The sequence below is a fragment of the Hippopotamus amphibius genome, chromosome 1 (assembly GCF_030028045.1).
Source record: "Hippopotamus amphibius kiboko isolate mHipAmp2 chromosome 1, mHipAmp2.hap2, whole genome shotgun sequence".
Classification (NCBI taxonomy): Eukaryota; Metazoa; Chordata; class Mammalia; order Artiodactyla; family Hippopotamidae; genus Hippopotamus; species Hippopotamus amphibius.
In genome coordinates, this window is record NC_080186.1 from 119173763 (window position 1) to 119190042 (window position 16280).

General features: G+C 58.6%; 1 protein-coding gene across 1 annotated transcript; it reads right to left on the bottom strand.

Moving 5' to 3' along the window:
- Positions 1-5366: 5366 nt before the first annotated feature.
- On the bottom strand, positions 5367-14479 carry NES (nestin). The gene is made up of 4 exons (XM_057726849.1): positions 13602-14479; positions 12407-12531; positions 10518-10591; positions 5367-10256 (listed from the first exon to the last, which is right to left on the bottom strand). Exons 1-4 carry the CDS (start codon positions 14382-14384, stop codon positions 5902-5904), a joined length of 5337 nt encoding a protein of 1778 aa, XP_057582832.1. The 5' UTR covers positions 14385-14479; the 3' UTR covers positions 5367-5901.
- Between the last annotated feature and the right edge of the window lie 1801 nt (positions 14480-16280).

Sequence of the window (16280 nt, forward strand, 5' to 3'; positions counted from 1 at the left end):
AAATGCTCAGCCTGTCAGACCCCCATGGATGGGAGGGCTTTCCCCAGGGTCTACAGTCAGATCCTGCCTGGAGTGAGGATCCAGGTGCTCTCCCTTCCAGGGCTGTAAAGATTCCTCTGTTCCCCAGGCTAGAGGCCCTTCCTGAGATTTAACTTCCTATCTGCTTCCTGCAAAGCAGCCTACTTCCTCCTGGGAAGGGAGAACTGAAAGATTCAGGGACAGAGCATGAGAAAGGGATGGGGAAGGAGAGGAGAGAAAAGAGGGAGAAGGAAGAAAAATGTGAGGAAATTCCCCACTGAAAGACTCTAGCCTCTTGTTAATCGTCTGGTGGGTAGATCTTGTGGCCTCTGTTTATTTCCTGATGATTCTTCCTTGGTCTTTAGAATTTAACAGAGGGAAGGCTATTGGTTGACCACTTTGGACTGGAGCCCTTAAGAGGAGCAGCCCACAGCCCCCTGGCCCATGTTCTCTGGACCCCAAGTGGCGTCTAAGGAATCTTAGTATCATTGGCAAGTATGTCTGTGCCTTTATCCCCATCAAGGGGAACTGAAGTTTCTTTTGACACAGAACTTCCTGGCAAATGAGGCAAATAGAAAAAGAGGGAATCCCGGCGAGACCAAGGGATTCAGGAGTTGGGAAGGGGCCAGGGAGGAGGGAGGAAAGGAAGTAGAAGAGTGGAAGATGGAGGAGAGGTGAAAAGAAGGAGACGAGGAAGGAGAGTGGGTCTGTGAGTGGTGAGTGAGGCTGGCAGTGAGGGGTTGTCTCTGCTTAGCAGGGAGGATGGAGGAGGGGGCCAGAGCTAGTCACCCCTCCTGGGACCCTGAGGCCCCAACTTGTCAGCAGTTGAGCACACAGCTGCTGGGAGGTGGTTCCTCGACAGTGGCCCCCTGACACCTGCCTTGGTTTATTTCTGGTGCCACAGCTGAGTCATGGGGGTGGGGAGAGTGAATAAGGGCTGAAGGGAGGGGAGCTTATGACTGGAAGAGGAGAAGGCTGAAGGGGGCTCTAGGATCTGAGACTCTGGGGCCTGGGGTCTGTCCCTTTGGGGCAAGAGGGGCCAGAGGTGACAGCACGAAAAACCGGAGTTAGGTTACAGGAGGGATGTCCACATCGGAGATCCTGGATTAATGGGTTTGGGGAAAGGGTCGGGGCGGGCAGAAGGCAGAGTCTACTGCTTCTGAAACGTTGGGGAAGACCCACGATCTGGGTGTGGGGGTGCTGCGTTAGAAAGAAAGGGGAGAAGGGACAGGGGCCCCCGGGGTGGATGGCGAGGTGGTTGTGTGATCTTCGGATCACGAGAGAGGAAACAGAGAAGACAGTGTTTTCCTCTGCTTCTGATCGCAGACTCTGTGGGCCCTCACCTGAGGCCATTCTGTCCCTCTTCCTGCCCCGGAGCCAGCCGAAAATGTCTCTTCCCTTGTGGCTCACTTGAGACTCTCCTTTGCCTTTTTAAGGTGGGCCTGAGGACTCAGGAACAGGTACCTGGGTCCTTTCTTTATCCACTAGCGCTGCAGTCACATGACCCCTTCACTTGTCCCACCTTCCAGGAAGACCCTCATGTCTAACGTCCATCCATCCTACTGCATAACCTGCCCTGGAACTTACCATCCCCTGTGGGGTGGGAGTGGGGGCCTCACAGGGACCCGGGGGCCTGTCGCCAAGCCCAGAGCCCTCTTGGGTTTCTTGGGCTTAGGAGGGCTTAGTCTCCATTCCCTCCCCTTTCTAGGGGCAGCCCCAGAGGGCACATTCCAGCTGAAATTAAATCACATTCCCATCCCTGCCTGACAAGGATGGCATTTCTGACAGCAGCTGTGACACCACAGGGTCAAATGGTAGCAGCTGGTCCCCCAAGGAGGGGCCGAGAGGAGGGAGCTGAGGGGAGCTGAGGGACCAGCACTTTTGGAAGCCACGAATGAACTCTGAGTCTTTAATCTCAAGAGGCCAGAGCGAGAAGCACAGACCCCGCGGTGGGAGGGATACAGGTTAGCCTGCAGGGTCTCCTAGCTGTGGGGAGCCTCAGGGAATCATCGAGTCCACGCAGTACTGTGCAGGTGGGGAAACAGAGGCCCCCAGCATCACCTTCCGAGAAGACGCTGGAAGGACACACTCTCCCACCCCTGGCCTGGGCTCCTGCATAGACACGGGGCTGAGGGGGCCCTTTAAGAGGCCGCCCTCTGCGCTGCCTTGGCCGGAGTCCAAAGCCGAGGCCTTTGGTTTCCTCTGAGGCTCTGGCAGCGGCAGCACCAGGCCAGGCTGAATGCAGAGCTCAGCCCCTGACCTCACCCTCCCCGGCGCCTCGGCCCGCACAGCCTTATAAGGAAGTGCCCCAAACAAACCGAGGAAGCCACCTCCGGCCCCCCACCCTGCCCCCTCCCCGTTCAGGGGCTATATTTACCCAGAGGAGGCCCCAGAATAACCTCCCACTTGTCCTCGTGCTGGGAGGGTGGGTGGGGGATGTGGCGGGTGCTGCCTCCTCATTCCCTCCCCCGGGACTCCACCCTCCCACGTGCTTCCTGTGGTCTGACCTCATCACAGTCGTTCATTCATTCATTTATTCAATCCGTGTCTACGGAGCACCCTTGGGCCCCCAGGCCCTATGCCAGACCAAGTCCGTGCTTTCCCAGAGCTTTCACGATGACAGGGTCTCTGAGGGACCACCGTCCTCTGGTCCTCTTCCTCCCACTCCTGCCCCAGCATCTCCTCTCAGCTGGGAGTTCCCTGAGGGTTCTGTCCTGGGCTTTGTCTGGGTGACCTCTAGGCCAACGGCCTTCCAGTTCTTTTCTCCAAGCTGGTCCTCTCTCCTGAGCTCCACATACCCGCCGTCCCCCAGGGCAGCTCCTCCTGGAGGTCACAATTTCCTGCCGGATTCTGCAGCTCAGAAGATGGTACCACCCTCTCCCAGCTGCCTTGACTGCCGCAACCCCGCTCTATCTCCCATGATGGATCACCAAGTCCTGAGACTCTGCTTCCCTTACAAGCCTCCTCTCCATCCCCACTGCCACCCTTATCCCCTGCCTGGACTGCTGCAGTAGCCTCCTGCTTACGCCAATCCGTTCTCACACAGCATCCAGAGGTGCTCTTTAAAGTGCAAACCTGGTCATGTCATCTCACTACGCACAACCCTTCAGAGGCTCCTCATTTCCCTCAGGATGGAATCCATATTTCCTGGCTGCCTGGTGAGGCCTTGGCCCCATGGCCCCCAACTCCTCTCTAGTCTTATTGTGAACCTTTTTCCCCTCATTCTCCACCTTCTGGCCACACAAGCCTACTTTCTGTTCCTCGGATGCCCAAATTTCTCTTCCTGCCCCGAGGTTTTACACGTGCTGTTCCCTCTGACTAGAATCCTTTCCCCCACCTCCTCCTTCCTCCTCCTCCCCACACTGGCCAGCTCCTACTCATCCTTCAGGTTCCCAGGGCAGCCTCCCTGACCACCTCCTCCCAGCCTCCGCCAGCCCCAGGCAGGTGGGGCCCTGCTTTATGCTCCCATAACCTCCTGCCCTTCTCTGTTGTCAAATTTAATTTCTACCCATAAGCCCTCGTTCCGTTAGAAGGTAGAGATCTTGGGGCCAGGAACCCTGGATTCTCAATGCCTGCGTGGTCCGTGGCACGTGGTAGATGCCCCGTAAACACCCGACAGTCCCTGTTACTGTCTAACCCTCATTACTCTCGCTGCACAGACCACCGCTGCCACAGAGAACCACCGCTCCCACCACACACCTCCTTTAGAAAGTCCTCACTCTTGTCTGACTGACATCCCTCCCCCTGTTTGGGATTGTTGGCAGAAATGGCTAGTTTGGGTAATTCTGCAGGGGACCAGGGACCCTGGCGTGGGAGGCAGGATGGCACCTGGCACAGGGAAGGACTGCTTGGCTCAGCCTCTATCCTTGGTCCCTTGCCCAGGCGGGGGTGCCCGAGGGCCTGGGGAGATCAAGCACAGGGCTCCTCTGTCCCATTAGAGGAGCAGGGAGTGGGCCTTATTTTCCTGGATGCCAGTGTGCTGGCCCCCAGCCTGGCAGCCTGGTGGGATCAGACATGGCCTTGTCAGCAGTGGGTACAGGAAGGAGAGTGGAGGCTTGGGCTGCCAGGAGGGCTGCCAGCATTCTGGACCCCAAGGGCAGGGGTGTGTGTGATATGGGGACCTGGGCACCCAACACAGAGACTCCTAGACGGAGGGGAAGGGTGTGGGTAGAGAAGCAGACAGTGAGGTACTATCAGGGGGCCTCCTGTCCACCCCTCCTTGTCCAGAGGATGAGTTGAGGTCAGAGGGGTTAAGACGTCATCTTCTCCTCTTCCCCTGCCCTCAGCCTTGGGCCCGAGGAAAGGAAGACCCTGCTCTGGCCTCAGGATTGTCCCCACACAGGGACCGTCTGTCAGGCAGCGCCTGCCCCACCCCCACCCAGGATATTTAGAGGTGTTGCCAGCTCTTCCTTCCCTGCGGAGCGAGTGGTTTCTATTTGGGTATCCTGACTTCAAGGCCTTCAAGCCCCACCTAATCCAGGAACCCCTGGTCCCTCCCTGCCCTACACAGGGACCCAGAGAACTCCTGGGAAGGGGGAGTGCTCTTGGGAAGAAGCTGTGGCTGGGTGGACCCCCAATCTAACCCCAGTTATCAGCACACCCCCTCACTCTTTTGTTTCACCCCTGACAGCTTCAGTTTATCCCCCCATCATCTCCACTTTCCTGTCTTCCCTGTCTCCTGCTTCAGCATGCACGGGAAGTCCTACTGAAGATGTAACCTGTAGCCCTCCGGCTTCACCTAGCCTTCCTCCTGCCCTCCGTGCCCTGGGAGGCCCCCACGTCACCTGGCCCAGCATCCCTCACTGTGCGGCTGAATCTGAGGTTCAGAGAGGTTAAACGCTGGCCTGAGACCACACAGGCAGACTCAGGCAGAATAGGCCTCCCTTTTCCCTCACCCCGCGCTGACCCAGCCAGCCTGAGCAGACACCAAGGCCAGACAATTGTTTGGGTTTGGGGGCAAGGGGGCTTATTATGCTGGCGGCAGTGAGGTGCCAGCGGGGAGGACATGCGAGGGTGGGGGTGGCCCCAGGGCTTAATCCCTGTAATCGCGCTGTGGGCAGAGATGATGACGGGCCTGGCTTCTGCGGGCGCCAAGGTCACCTGGGCGGCCCCCCCTTACCCGGTCAAACAGCACCCCCAGCCCTCCCCGGGTCCCCAGCACTGCTGCCTGCAGCCTTTGCCTGCCTACCCTGTCTACCCCATGAGGCCTTCCAGGCTCTCCTCCTCAGGAGGCAGCCCCTCCCCAATACTGGCATCTCCTGCTTCCCCCACCCCCCGCTTCTGCTTCTGTGCCAGCCCTGAGACCCCCTGAATTGAGGAAGGAAGGAAAAGTCCAGACTTTGTAGGCGGAGGCATTACTTTATTCAGGCAGGGACGAGCTGGATGGGGCCACAACATGGCAGGCATGTGGGGGGTCAGGACATAGGAGCACCCCCTCACCCTCATCAGCCACCCGCCAGACATCCCGTGAGGATGTGGTGAGGCAGGGCAGAGCTGGGGAGCCCCGGCACAGGGACCACCACAGCCCCCTCCCCTTGGAGGAGCCACCGGGCCCCGGACCTTTCCAGCTAACGGGATGAGAAGGAAATGGGGTGCGAGGGAAAGGGGGCCTAGTCCTATAGAGGTTCAGCTGGCTTCAGCCTCACGGGGCAGTGCAGGCAGGATGTCCTCCTTTGCGGAGTCTGAGGGGCTGCTATCTATTCCCGGGGTCTCCACTCTTGGAACGAGTCCCTTTGCCACACCCAATTTACCTTGGCCAGCCAGGCCTCTCGGACGGAAACCACAGGGCAAGAGATCATAAGTGAAGGGTGCTGCCCCCGAACAGGCAGGGGGCTGGGTCCACCCCCCGCCCAAGTCCTCAGTGCAGGAGGGGGAGCTCTTCCTCTAGTCCTCCCCTGAGGACCAGGAGTCCCCATCTCCTTCTTTCTGAGAGAACTTCAGGAACTGGCCTTGGCCCAGGTGGAGTGGAGCCCCTGCCCAAGGGATCTTCAGGGCACCCCCACCCTCCTCCTCCAAGGGGCTCCCTCGGTCCCCCTCAGGGGCGCCCGGTTCCCCCTGCCCTACTCCCTCAGACTGCTCTAGCCCGTTCACCACGCCCCCGTTCACATGCTCCAACTCTTCCTTCAGGCTGGGGCCCTGGCCATTGACACCAAGGGCGTCCCCTGCCTCCAAGCCCGTGTCCTCCCCCCCACGGAGGGTCCCCAGAGGGCCAGGGACTTGGTCCTCCCTCTCCAAGGAAGCAGCATCAGAGCCTCCCTCTGAGCCTGAGGCCTCCGTACTGTCCCGGGACTCAGCCTCCAGGGCAGGCATGGGGGCCTCAGAGGTCGCGCCCCTGAAGCCATCATCCCAGGGCTCAGAGCCCAGGAGGTTCCTTCTCTGAGGGTCACCCGGGGCCGGGAGGCTGCCCACAGAGGGCCCTGGCCCCCACCGCCCTGCCCCTGGCTCCCTCCCCGCTTCTTCATCTTCTTCCTCTCCCTCCTCCCCGCTCTCTTCCTCATCTGCAAATCCATCCGACTCCCCATCCCGATCCCAGGCTGCGGGCTCCAGGAGCAGTGGGGGCACCTGGCCCAGAGGGTCTGCCACCTCCCCAGGCACCCCAGGAAGGAGAGAAGCCTCAGTCCCCAAGTCCTCAAATTCTTCGGACAGCTCAGAGTCACGGCCACGTTCCTCCTCCTCCTCTCCCCTCTCCTCCTCTGAGGGACGGGCCCCCAGGCCCTCAGAGGCCAGGACTGCAGGACCCCAGCCTTCCTTTCCAGTCTCCCCTTGAGGGGAGGGCCTCTGCTCTCCAGCCAGGTCCCACTTGGGGGAAGCAGGGGACCTGAGGTAGAGGCCCAGGGGAGTGGAGTCGGGAAGGGTCTCCCCCAGCTCATCAGCCTCGCTCTCTTCTCTGCTCTCCTCCCCCTCCTCCTGGAGGCCTTCAGGGATTGCCCCAGAGCCCAAATCCTCCTGCCCACCCCCCACCTTTCCCAGGACCTCCGCCCTGCCCTCCAGCCCCCAGCTCGCCTCTTGGCTCCCCTCAGCCAGGGGCTGGGGCCCAGGGGCATCTTCAGGGATCGGGGTGGGTGAGCAGGACTCAGTGGGCTGGGGGCTGGGGGGCCCCAGCGCTGGTTTGGCATCCTCCTCTGCTCCCTCTGACCTCAGGGGCCTGGGTGGAGGGGTACCGCTTCCATTGTGGCGCAAGGTCTCGGGAGGGAAAGTCTCCTCTGCTTCCACGGGGGCCCCAGGCTCAGACTCCTCCCAGCCCCTGGGAGTCTCCAGCGGGTCTCTGCTCTCCCCGGGCAGTGTGGAGAGCTCTGGCTCCAGAGCCCCTGCCTCCTCCAGCTCCTTTCTAGGCCCTTCTAAGCCCTGCACCCTCTTTGTCTCCAAACCTTCCTCCCCCAGGGGTGGCTCCATCACCTCCTCTCTGGCCAGGCCGCCTGGGTCCTCCAGCCCTACCACCTCCTGCTCCAGTCTCTGTTCCGCTCCCACAGACTCACCCAAGGCAGTCTCTAACCCCAAGGTGACCTCTTGGGAGGCTCGGCCATCCCTGGGGACAACATCCTCATCTTCCAATACTGGCTCTATCACCTCTGACACTTCCTGGGGATCCGGGGGGCCCAGGGCCCCCACCTGCTCTGGCCACTTTTCAGGCTCCTGGAGGCTCTCAGTGCCTCCCACCCCTTTAGCTCCCTCAGCTGAGACCCTCTGCTCTTTGGGCTCAGGGCTCGCCGGCTGCCCCTCACCTGGGCTCCAGGCCTTGCTGGTGGCCGTCAGCTGCAGCTCCCCCTGCTCTACAGCACCCCCCTTTCCAGCGAAGCTATCCTGTTCCCTCGGTTCCAGCTCTGCCTCGACCTCACTGTCCACTGCAGCCCTCCCAGGGGGCATGTCCTGATCCAGTTCTTGGCCCCTCTGCACCGAATCTTCCCACTTCTGCAGACGCGCAGAGAGTGGCAGCTCCTGTCCCTCCTCCTCCAGGGACCTCAGTGCCTCTTGAGTCTCTCCCTTCTCCACGTTCTCTTCCTCTTCTAGGTACCTTTGACTCCCCTTGTCTACCTCCTCTGGAGATCTCATATTCTCCACCTTCTGCTCTCCCAGAGAGCTCAGTGATTCTTGATTCTCCTTTTCTAAGGGTTTCAATGTCTCTTCGTTCCCTTCCACAGACCCCAGCGGTTCCTGACTTTCTTTTTCTAGAGATTTCAATATTTCCAGATTTTCTTCTCCTGTAGGCTTTAGTGGTTCTAGAGTCTCTGTTTCTAAAGATCTCATTGCCTCTACACCCTCTTCATTTAGGGACCTTAATAACTCTTGATTCTCTTTTTCAAGAGGTCTAACTATCTCCTGGTCTTTTCCAGGAGACTTTTGTGGCTCTGGTTTCACCTTTTCTAGAGGGCTCAATGTCATCTGTTCTTCTTTTTCTAGAGACTTCAGTGGTCTCAGTGTCTCCTGGTTTTCTTCTAGAGCTCTCAGTGACTCCTGTTTTTCTTTTTCTAGAGACCTCACTGGCTCCTGGTCTTCTTCTTCTAGAGGTCCCATTGCCTCCTGGTCCTCTTCTAGAGCTCTCAGTGACTCCTGTTTTTCTTTTTCTAGAGACCTCACTGGCTCCTGGTCTTCTTCTTCTAGAGGTCCCATTGCCTCCTGGTCTTCTTCTAGAGCTCTCAGTGACTCCTGTTTTTCTTTTTCTAGAGACCTCACTGGCTCCTGGTCTTCTTCTTCTAGAGGTCTCCTTGCCTCCTGGTCTTCTTCTAGAGCTCTCAGTGAGTCCTGTTTTTCTTTTTCTGGAGACTTCAGTAGCTGAGTCTCATTATCTAGAGGTCTCAATATCTCCTGCTCTTCTTCTTCTAGTGGTCTCATTGCCTCCTGGCCTTCTTCTAGAGACCTCAGTGACTCCTGGCTTTCTTTTTCTAGAGACCTCAGTGACTCCTGGCTTTCTTTTTCTAGAGATCTCAGTGACTCCTGGCTTTCTTTTTCTAGAGACCTCAGTGACTCCTGGCTTTCTTTTTCTAGATGTTTCAAGGTCTCTTGATTCTCATCTTCTAGAGCCCTCAGAGATTCATGATTCTCTTTGTCTAGAGGTCCTGCAGTCTCCTGGTCTTCTTCTTCTAGAGATCTCAGTGGCTCTTGATTCTCTTTTGCTAGGGGGTGTAATGTTTTCTGGTTCTCTACTTCTTGACATCTCAGTGGCTCTTGACTCTCCTTTTCTAGAGCTCTCAATGACTCAAAGTTCTCTTCTTCTAGAGACCTCACTAACTCTTGATTTTCCTTTCCTGGAGATAAAAATGTCTCTACATTTCCTTGAAGAGACCTCATTATTTCTTGATTCTCCTTTTCTAGAGATTGCAATGTCTGCGGGTCCTCTTTTCCTATAGGCTTAAGTAGTTCTAGAGTCTCTTTTTCTAGAGGTCTCACTACCTCCATCTCCTTTCCGTCTAAAGACTTCAATAACTCTTGATTCTCCTTTTCTAGAGTTTTTAGTATTTCTAAGTTCTCTTCTTCCAAAGACCTCAGAGATTCCTGATTCTCCTTCTCTAGAGATCTCATTGTCTCATGGCTCTGTTTTTCCAGAGAAATCAGTGGCTCTTGAATCTCCTCTTCCAGAGACTTCAGAGTTTCTTTTTCCAAAGGACCCTGGGAGTCCTGGATTTCTTTCACGTCCAGATCTCCCTCTTCCTGCCATGTTTCCTGCTGCAAGCTGCTCACTACTTTGACCTCTACAGCTGTTTCTTTCTCTGCCAGCCCCCAGATTTGTCCTTCACCTTCCTCCTGGCATCTGCTGGACTCTCTAGACCCACTGGGTTCTCCATCTTTGGCCTCTAAACTGGGGTGGTCAGGGCTGGGGGCTGGAGCCAGGGAGGCAAGATCTTCAGGGGACTGGCCTGGACTGGCCTCTTGTTGCTTGCCTCCAGGCTCCTCTGGTCCCGGCAGGACACTGGCAGGGATGGCCACCTTGGCTTCAGCCCACACAGCTTCTGGCACCTGCTGCTTCTCAACCCGTGGCTGGGGCAGGGAGAGAGGGGCATCCTGGGCTCTGATCTCGGCATCTGTGGCAGGGCAGGGAGCCTGAGATGTGGGTGGGATGGGGGTGCTGGCCGAGGTGGGGGTACGGGTCTGAAGGAACTCCTGGCTCTTCAGAAAGGCTGGCACAGGTGTCTCAAGGGTATCAGGCAAAGGTGAGGAGAGGGGAGTAGGGCTCAGGACAGAGAGCAAAGGTGCCGGACGCCGGCCCTCTGGGGTCCCAGGGAAATGCAGCTCCAGCTTAGGGTCTGGAAAGGCAGAGGGGGAAGAAATGGTGTCAGGATGTATTGGTTAGAGGTGGCCTGGGGGAGCAGCTACCACTTCTGGCAAGAGTCCCCTAGCCCTAACCCCGCTCCTGCTTTTTATGGGCTGGGCTAAGAGTACGCTCAGTGCTGTTAGGGGCCACGGAGTCAAGACTTAGACTGGTTCTTCTTAGGAAAGGAATCACTCTGGGGTATGAAGAGAAAAGAGAGGTAACGTTTTGGGGGGAACTTGGCCCCTCCTCTTACCCAGGAAGCTGAGGGGAGCCTTGGAACCACTGCCAGGTGCCTGCAGCCGGGAGTTCTCAGCCTCCAGGAGGGTCCTGGGGGCAAGGGAGGAAAAGCTGGGTCAGCCCTCTGCCCACAGGCCAGCAGGCAGGACAGCCAGGGAAAAGCCACAGCTGAGCATGCATGCATGCCCTGGCCCAGCAGGCTCTCTCCTCATTTTCAGCTCTATCACACAAAAGCCACACGGGCTTATACTTGGCTCTGCCCATGAAATCACATGGCCACATCCCACGGATGTCACCCACTTGGTCACACAGAGCCACACACATATTTGGGACATACAGCTGGATTCACAGACACACAAGCGGATTCCCACACAGTCGACACAGTGTACACACACCCCCACACATCGCTTAGGTTTGGCCCCTCCCCACCCCAGGCCTATGACCTCATCCTCCGCGTGGGGGGCCGATTCTCATGCTAATCGCTGCCTTTGTCCACACTGCCATCTGGAGGGTCTGAGTAGGGGGCTTCCCAGGGGAAGCGGGAATTCTCAGGCTGTTCCCATGGGGTAGGCTCCCTCCGCCTCCTTCCCCAGGGCCCCCAGAGCTGGTCACAGACAAAAGCAAATGAATTCAGCTCCCTCTCTCCAAACCCTTTTCATGCCTCAAAACCCAGGTTAAGCCTGCCCAGGCCTTTCCCCTCCGTGGTCTGATTAGGGGGCCAAGGCCCTCACTTGGGGATCCCAAGCCTTTCAGGGCAAGGGAGGCCTTTGTGTCCATGCCCCTGCCTTAGTGCCCCATGGGGGCTGAGGAGAAGGGGACCAATCGAGGGGAGGGAGGACCAATCAATTCAGCAAGTTACGCGGAGCATCTATCTCCTCTGTGCCCTGCTTCATGCTCTGAGTCTGGCTAGTGTTTTCCGTGGTCCCACCTCCGTCCTTCCTGATGCAGCATTCTGTTCTCTGAGCTCTGTGCTCCGTGGAGGTGGAGCTCCTCACTTTTTCATCCCTAGATCCTCACTGACCTTCCCTCTCTGGGCCCTGCCTCCCCTCCCCTCCTGAACCTGTCCCAGGGCCCCTGCCTTTGTTTGCCTGTGGATTCCCGGAGCGCTGTCCTCATAGCCTGTCTAGCCCTGGCCCCACCCTGCAGGCTTGGGGTACGCAGCCCTTCCCAGCAGCAAAGCCCCTTCCTCAGGCTTTATCAGTGGGTCCTTGGCTAACCAGGCCAGTTTCCCAGAAACTGGGTTTGCCCAAGGCCACAGAGCCAGACAAGCAACCCTCCCTGGGTCTCAACCTTTCCTGAGCCAACAGGGAATGCGGTCAGTAGAAGGGCTGGGCAGGGCCAAGGCCACTAAGGCTTGAGGACAGTCAGGCCCCAGGACATTCAGGACGGAAGGGACCTTGGCTGTCACCCAGCCCATCTCCCATCCTCCAGACAAGGAGACTGAAGCCCAGGTCAGGTAGCAAGTCAGTGGCACCAGCCCACACCTGCAGTTCCTCCTTCCTGAGACTGGCCAAGGACACCACCCTTTGGGTGTGAGCACACACACAGAGACTGGGCTTTTCCGCCCCTTGGGTCAAGGTTGTGGATGCGGATGACCCACACGTGTCCAGCCCTCTCCTTTGAGGCTGTCCCACTCAGCTACATTGCCTCTCCCTGGAGGACGTCCCGGGCACAGGACACGTCTCTGGTCCTGAACCCAGGGGAAAGCAGATGGGCTTGGGTGGCACACATCATGGTGTGGGTGGGATCAGCCTGGAGTCACAGGACTGAGCGGTGAGAGAGCCTCCACCACCCGTGGCTCTGGGCCCCTTCAGCCAAGGCGTCTGCCCCCGTGTGTGTGTGTGTGTGTGTGTGTGTGTGTGTGTGTGTATCTGTGTGCTTGCGTGGGTCAGGCTCATTCTATACCTGTATGTGGCCACCTCCAGGCTGAGGGACATCTTGAGGTGTGCCAGCTGCTGCCGACCTTCCAGGACCTGGGCGATCTGGCTCTGTAGGCCCTGTTTCTCCTGCTCCAGGGCCTCCATGGCCAGCTGCAGAGCAAGCCAGAGGCAGTCGGTGAAGAGGCGGGGTCCCCCCTGCTAACTTACCTGCATCCCCCTTGGCGGCATCTTCTGCTCCCTGATTAACTGCTCTGCAGAGCAGATTCCTGCCTCCCTACCCCACTCCCCGCCCAGAAAACCCCTTCTGGAGCCTCTGAGAAGAGCCCCCCTCAGCCCTCTCCCACGGCCTGGCCCCTCCTCTGAGGATGCTGATTAAAGGGTAGCACAAGCTCCTCAGAATTCAGCTCCCACAGGAATGGGGAGGGGAGGGAGGAGGGGAGATGGGTTACAGAGAGGAGGAGAGGGGAAAAGTGGAAGCAGAAGGAAAAACGATTAATCAACAGGCCTGGAGCCTGCAGGACTGGAAGCCTAACAGCCCCGGTCCCTGTCACTGTCTCCTGCTCCCCACGCTAGGCCCCCACCCCCTCCACGTCCCACATGTTCTGGAATCTTTCTCCTCTGACGCGGGGGGTGGGGATGGTGAGACCACTGTCTGGCCCAGGCAGGAGGCTGCTTTCTCAGCTGCTGGTCACATCTGCGCAGTGTGAGACAGAGCAGCTGTCCCAGGCCTCTGGAATGTGCCAGGAGCCGAAAAGCCCAGACACGGGAGAGGGGCTGGGGGCCCCTCACCCAGGGCCTCTCGCCCTCTCCTGTCAGGGGGAGGAGGGCTGTTGGGAATTTGGACACTCTGAGTGGCCAGACCATTAGATCGGTGCTGAGAGGGAAAGTCCTGAGCATCTTCTGAACGACAGCTGAGCCTAGGGAGGGGTCCGGGGCCATCGGGGTGGGAAGATGCCATCCAGACACTGAGGAGGCTGCCTGGGCCTGTCTGTGCTTCGAGGGGCTGTGCTTTGAGAGGGCTCTGAACCTCCATCATTCCAGCCTGACACTAGACAGGGCTGTGAAAGTCTAGGCCAGGGGCACCAGGCACGGTTTTCTAAAGGCGGCCCCTGAATCCGCAGCAACCCCCACCCCCCACTTCCCACTCCCTTTCCCAGGTCTCCGAACCTCAAAGGGACTTCTTGAAGCCTTGTCTCGCCCAGGCCCCCAGACTTCCTCACCTGGAACTGCTCAGTGGCCCGCAGCCGCTCCTGCCAGCGGCCCTCCAACCTCTGCTCCAGCGCGGCCCTGCGCTCCTGGAGGCCGCTGCGCTCCGCCTGGAGTTGCTGCAGCTCCAGGCGACCCTCGCGGGCGCCCTGCACCGCGAGGCCCAGCCGCTCGCGGGCCTGGCCCAGAGACGTCTCCATGTGCGCCACGCGCTCCTGGTAGCCGCGCACTGCCCCGCGCCACGCCTCGCCCAGCCGCTGGGCCAGCTCCTCTACCTCGGGGGCCGGCACGGGGGGCCCGCGGGGCGGCGCGGGGCCGCAGGGGGCGCAGGCAGCCTGAGCGTTCAGGCTGGCGCGCTCCTCCTCGTGCGCCACGCGCAGAGCCTCCAGCTCGCGCTCCAGCTCCGCCACCTGGGTGCTCAGCCAGGCCTGGGCGCATTTCTCGGCCTCGACGGCGCGCCGGCTGCGGGTCACCTCTTCCGCGGTCCGCTCCCGGGCCAGCCGTAGCTGCTGGCACCGGCCCGCCACGCCCTCCACCTCTTCCGCCAGGTTGTCGCGCGCCACCTCGGCCGCGTGCTTCTCCCGCCAGCGCTGGTCGACGAAGGCCCGCAGGGCCGCCAGCTCGTCGTCGGCACGGGCCCTCCAGGAGGCTTCCCCGGCCTGTGCCCGGAGACCCCCGAGCTCCGCGCTGAGCAGCTCATTCTGCTCCTCTAGCGCCTTGACCCGGGCCAGGTAGGCCTCCAGGCGCCGGTTGAGCTCCCACATCTGAAAAGATTCCTCCCCCAGGCAGCCCTCCATCCTGCCCGTCTGACCCACAGAAGGTGCAAAGGCGTGGAGCACCGGGAGAAGCCAGCAGCCCTCAAAGGGAAAAGGAGACTGATGGGGACAATGACGGGGCGGGGCGAGGAGCAGCCGGAGCGACTGAGGGACGGGAGTGGGAGCGAGGCTATTCATACTCCCGCCAGCCTGGCGGGAAAAGGGGCGGGACCCATGCCTTAACCCCTTAGAGTTCAGAGAAACGGCGGCAGCCTCTGTCCCTGCGGCCCCGGTGTGCTGGAGAGTGAAACCAAAGGAAAAGCCATGCTGGGAGAATCCGATCCGACGGTGGTGGCTTTCAGGGGGAGCAGGCCGTGAGGCAAGGTCACAACTCCAGATAAAAGCAGATTATACACAGAAGTGAGCCTGCAGAGGGAGCACCAGGGGATTCAGGCCTGCGAGGGAGTGCGAGTCTCAATTACTCAGTGTATCCAAGAGAGGTATCACTTACTGAATTCCTCTAAGACTCAGTTTCTTCATCCGTAAAATGGGAGCGATGATGGAACTCTCTTGGGACTGCTGAAAGAATAGATGTGGCCATGTTTTTCGTAAATAGAAAAGGCTCACCCTCCTAAAATACTGGAAGAAGTCAGCATTGCAGAGAGAGGTTAGATGAGACATTGCCTGGAAAACAAGAACTAAAATGTCATACTGGGAAACACGCATATGCACACACACCCAGTTCCCTCAGTCTCTACCAGGAAACGGAGAGAGCAGGCAAAAGGACGTTCTCCCCATTATTCACCTCCATCCTTCCTACTCATCTTTCATATAACCTGGGGCTCATATACCCACTTTTTAGGTAATGGAATCCCCTTCCCCCCCTCCGCCTGGAGTTCTCAGGGAAGGACACCCCATCCTGGCCTCATTGTCAGAGATTTCTGGGGCAGAGGGCGCCCCCTGGTGGCTCACAGACCAGGCCAAGAAGAGGAAGAGGAAAGAAGAAAGTTGTGTCTTAGTCACAACCAGTCCAAATTTATCCAGTGTTTGTAACATGCCAAATCATGTTCTAACACTTTATTTACATTATCTGACTGAATCCTCAAAACATCCCTTTGAGGGTTCCACAGTTCAGAAAACAAAGAGCTCGCTGAGGGCGGGAGTCATCCGGTTGGCCTCCTGGAGGAGGAGGGGTCCTTGAACTGGGGAGTCAGGGAGGTGGGATCTGGGGTTTGTGGGGTGAAGGGGAGGCAGGGTCTGAGGGGAAGAGCCAGGGATAATGAGACTGAGGGGATCTTTGGGGAAGGAATTTCTGCTCGTGTAAATCCAATTTAGCTGCACAAGCGTTCACTGAGACCTGGTGTGTCCCAGCCCCAGGGGAGCACATGGTTTGGTAACATGAGGGCACAGCAGTGGTGGTGGAGGTAAGAGTATCATAACACTTAGCACCTGAGGTATCCACAGAGACCTGGGGGAGTGCAGAGAATGGAGAAGATTTTCTGGGAAGGGGGTACAGCAGGGTCAATGACCAGGAGGCCATCCCACCAGGCCAACTGGACTTTGAATTCTCTACCAATATGTGGAGCGGGAAGGGAGGGGCCCGTGGGCGTGGGCTGGGGGGATTGACTGAGACTTGGTGCAGACCTGGAGGCTAAGCCTTCTGCATCCCCACAGGACCTCACAAATCCTGCGGTTTGGTTTGGGCCCAGGCATTCCAAGAGTTGTGTCCAGGAGACCTGACTCGGCCTCGCTCCCTCCTCTTTCACTTCCTGGCTGTGGGGAGAGAGAAGGTGAATCCTTGAGGTCCCTGGGATCCTTGAGGGGGTCTCATGGAGACGTGGGGTGGCACTGGGGTGGGGAGTTTCACTCTTGGGTCCCTCACTGTCACCCAGAGGGGAGGTGTTTGGCACTGTGTCTCATGCAAAGAGCACAGGTCCT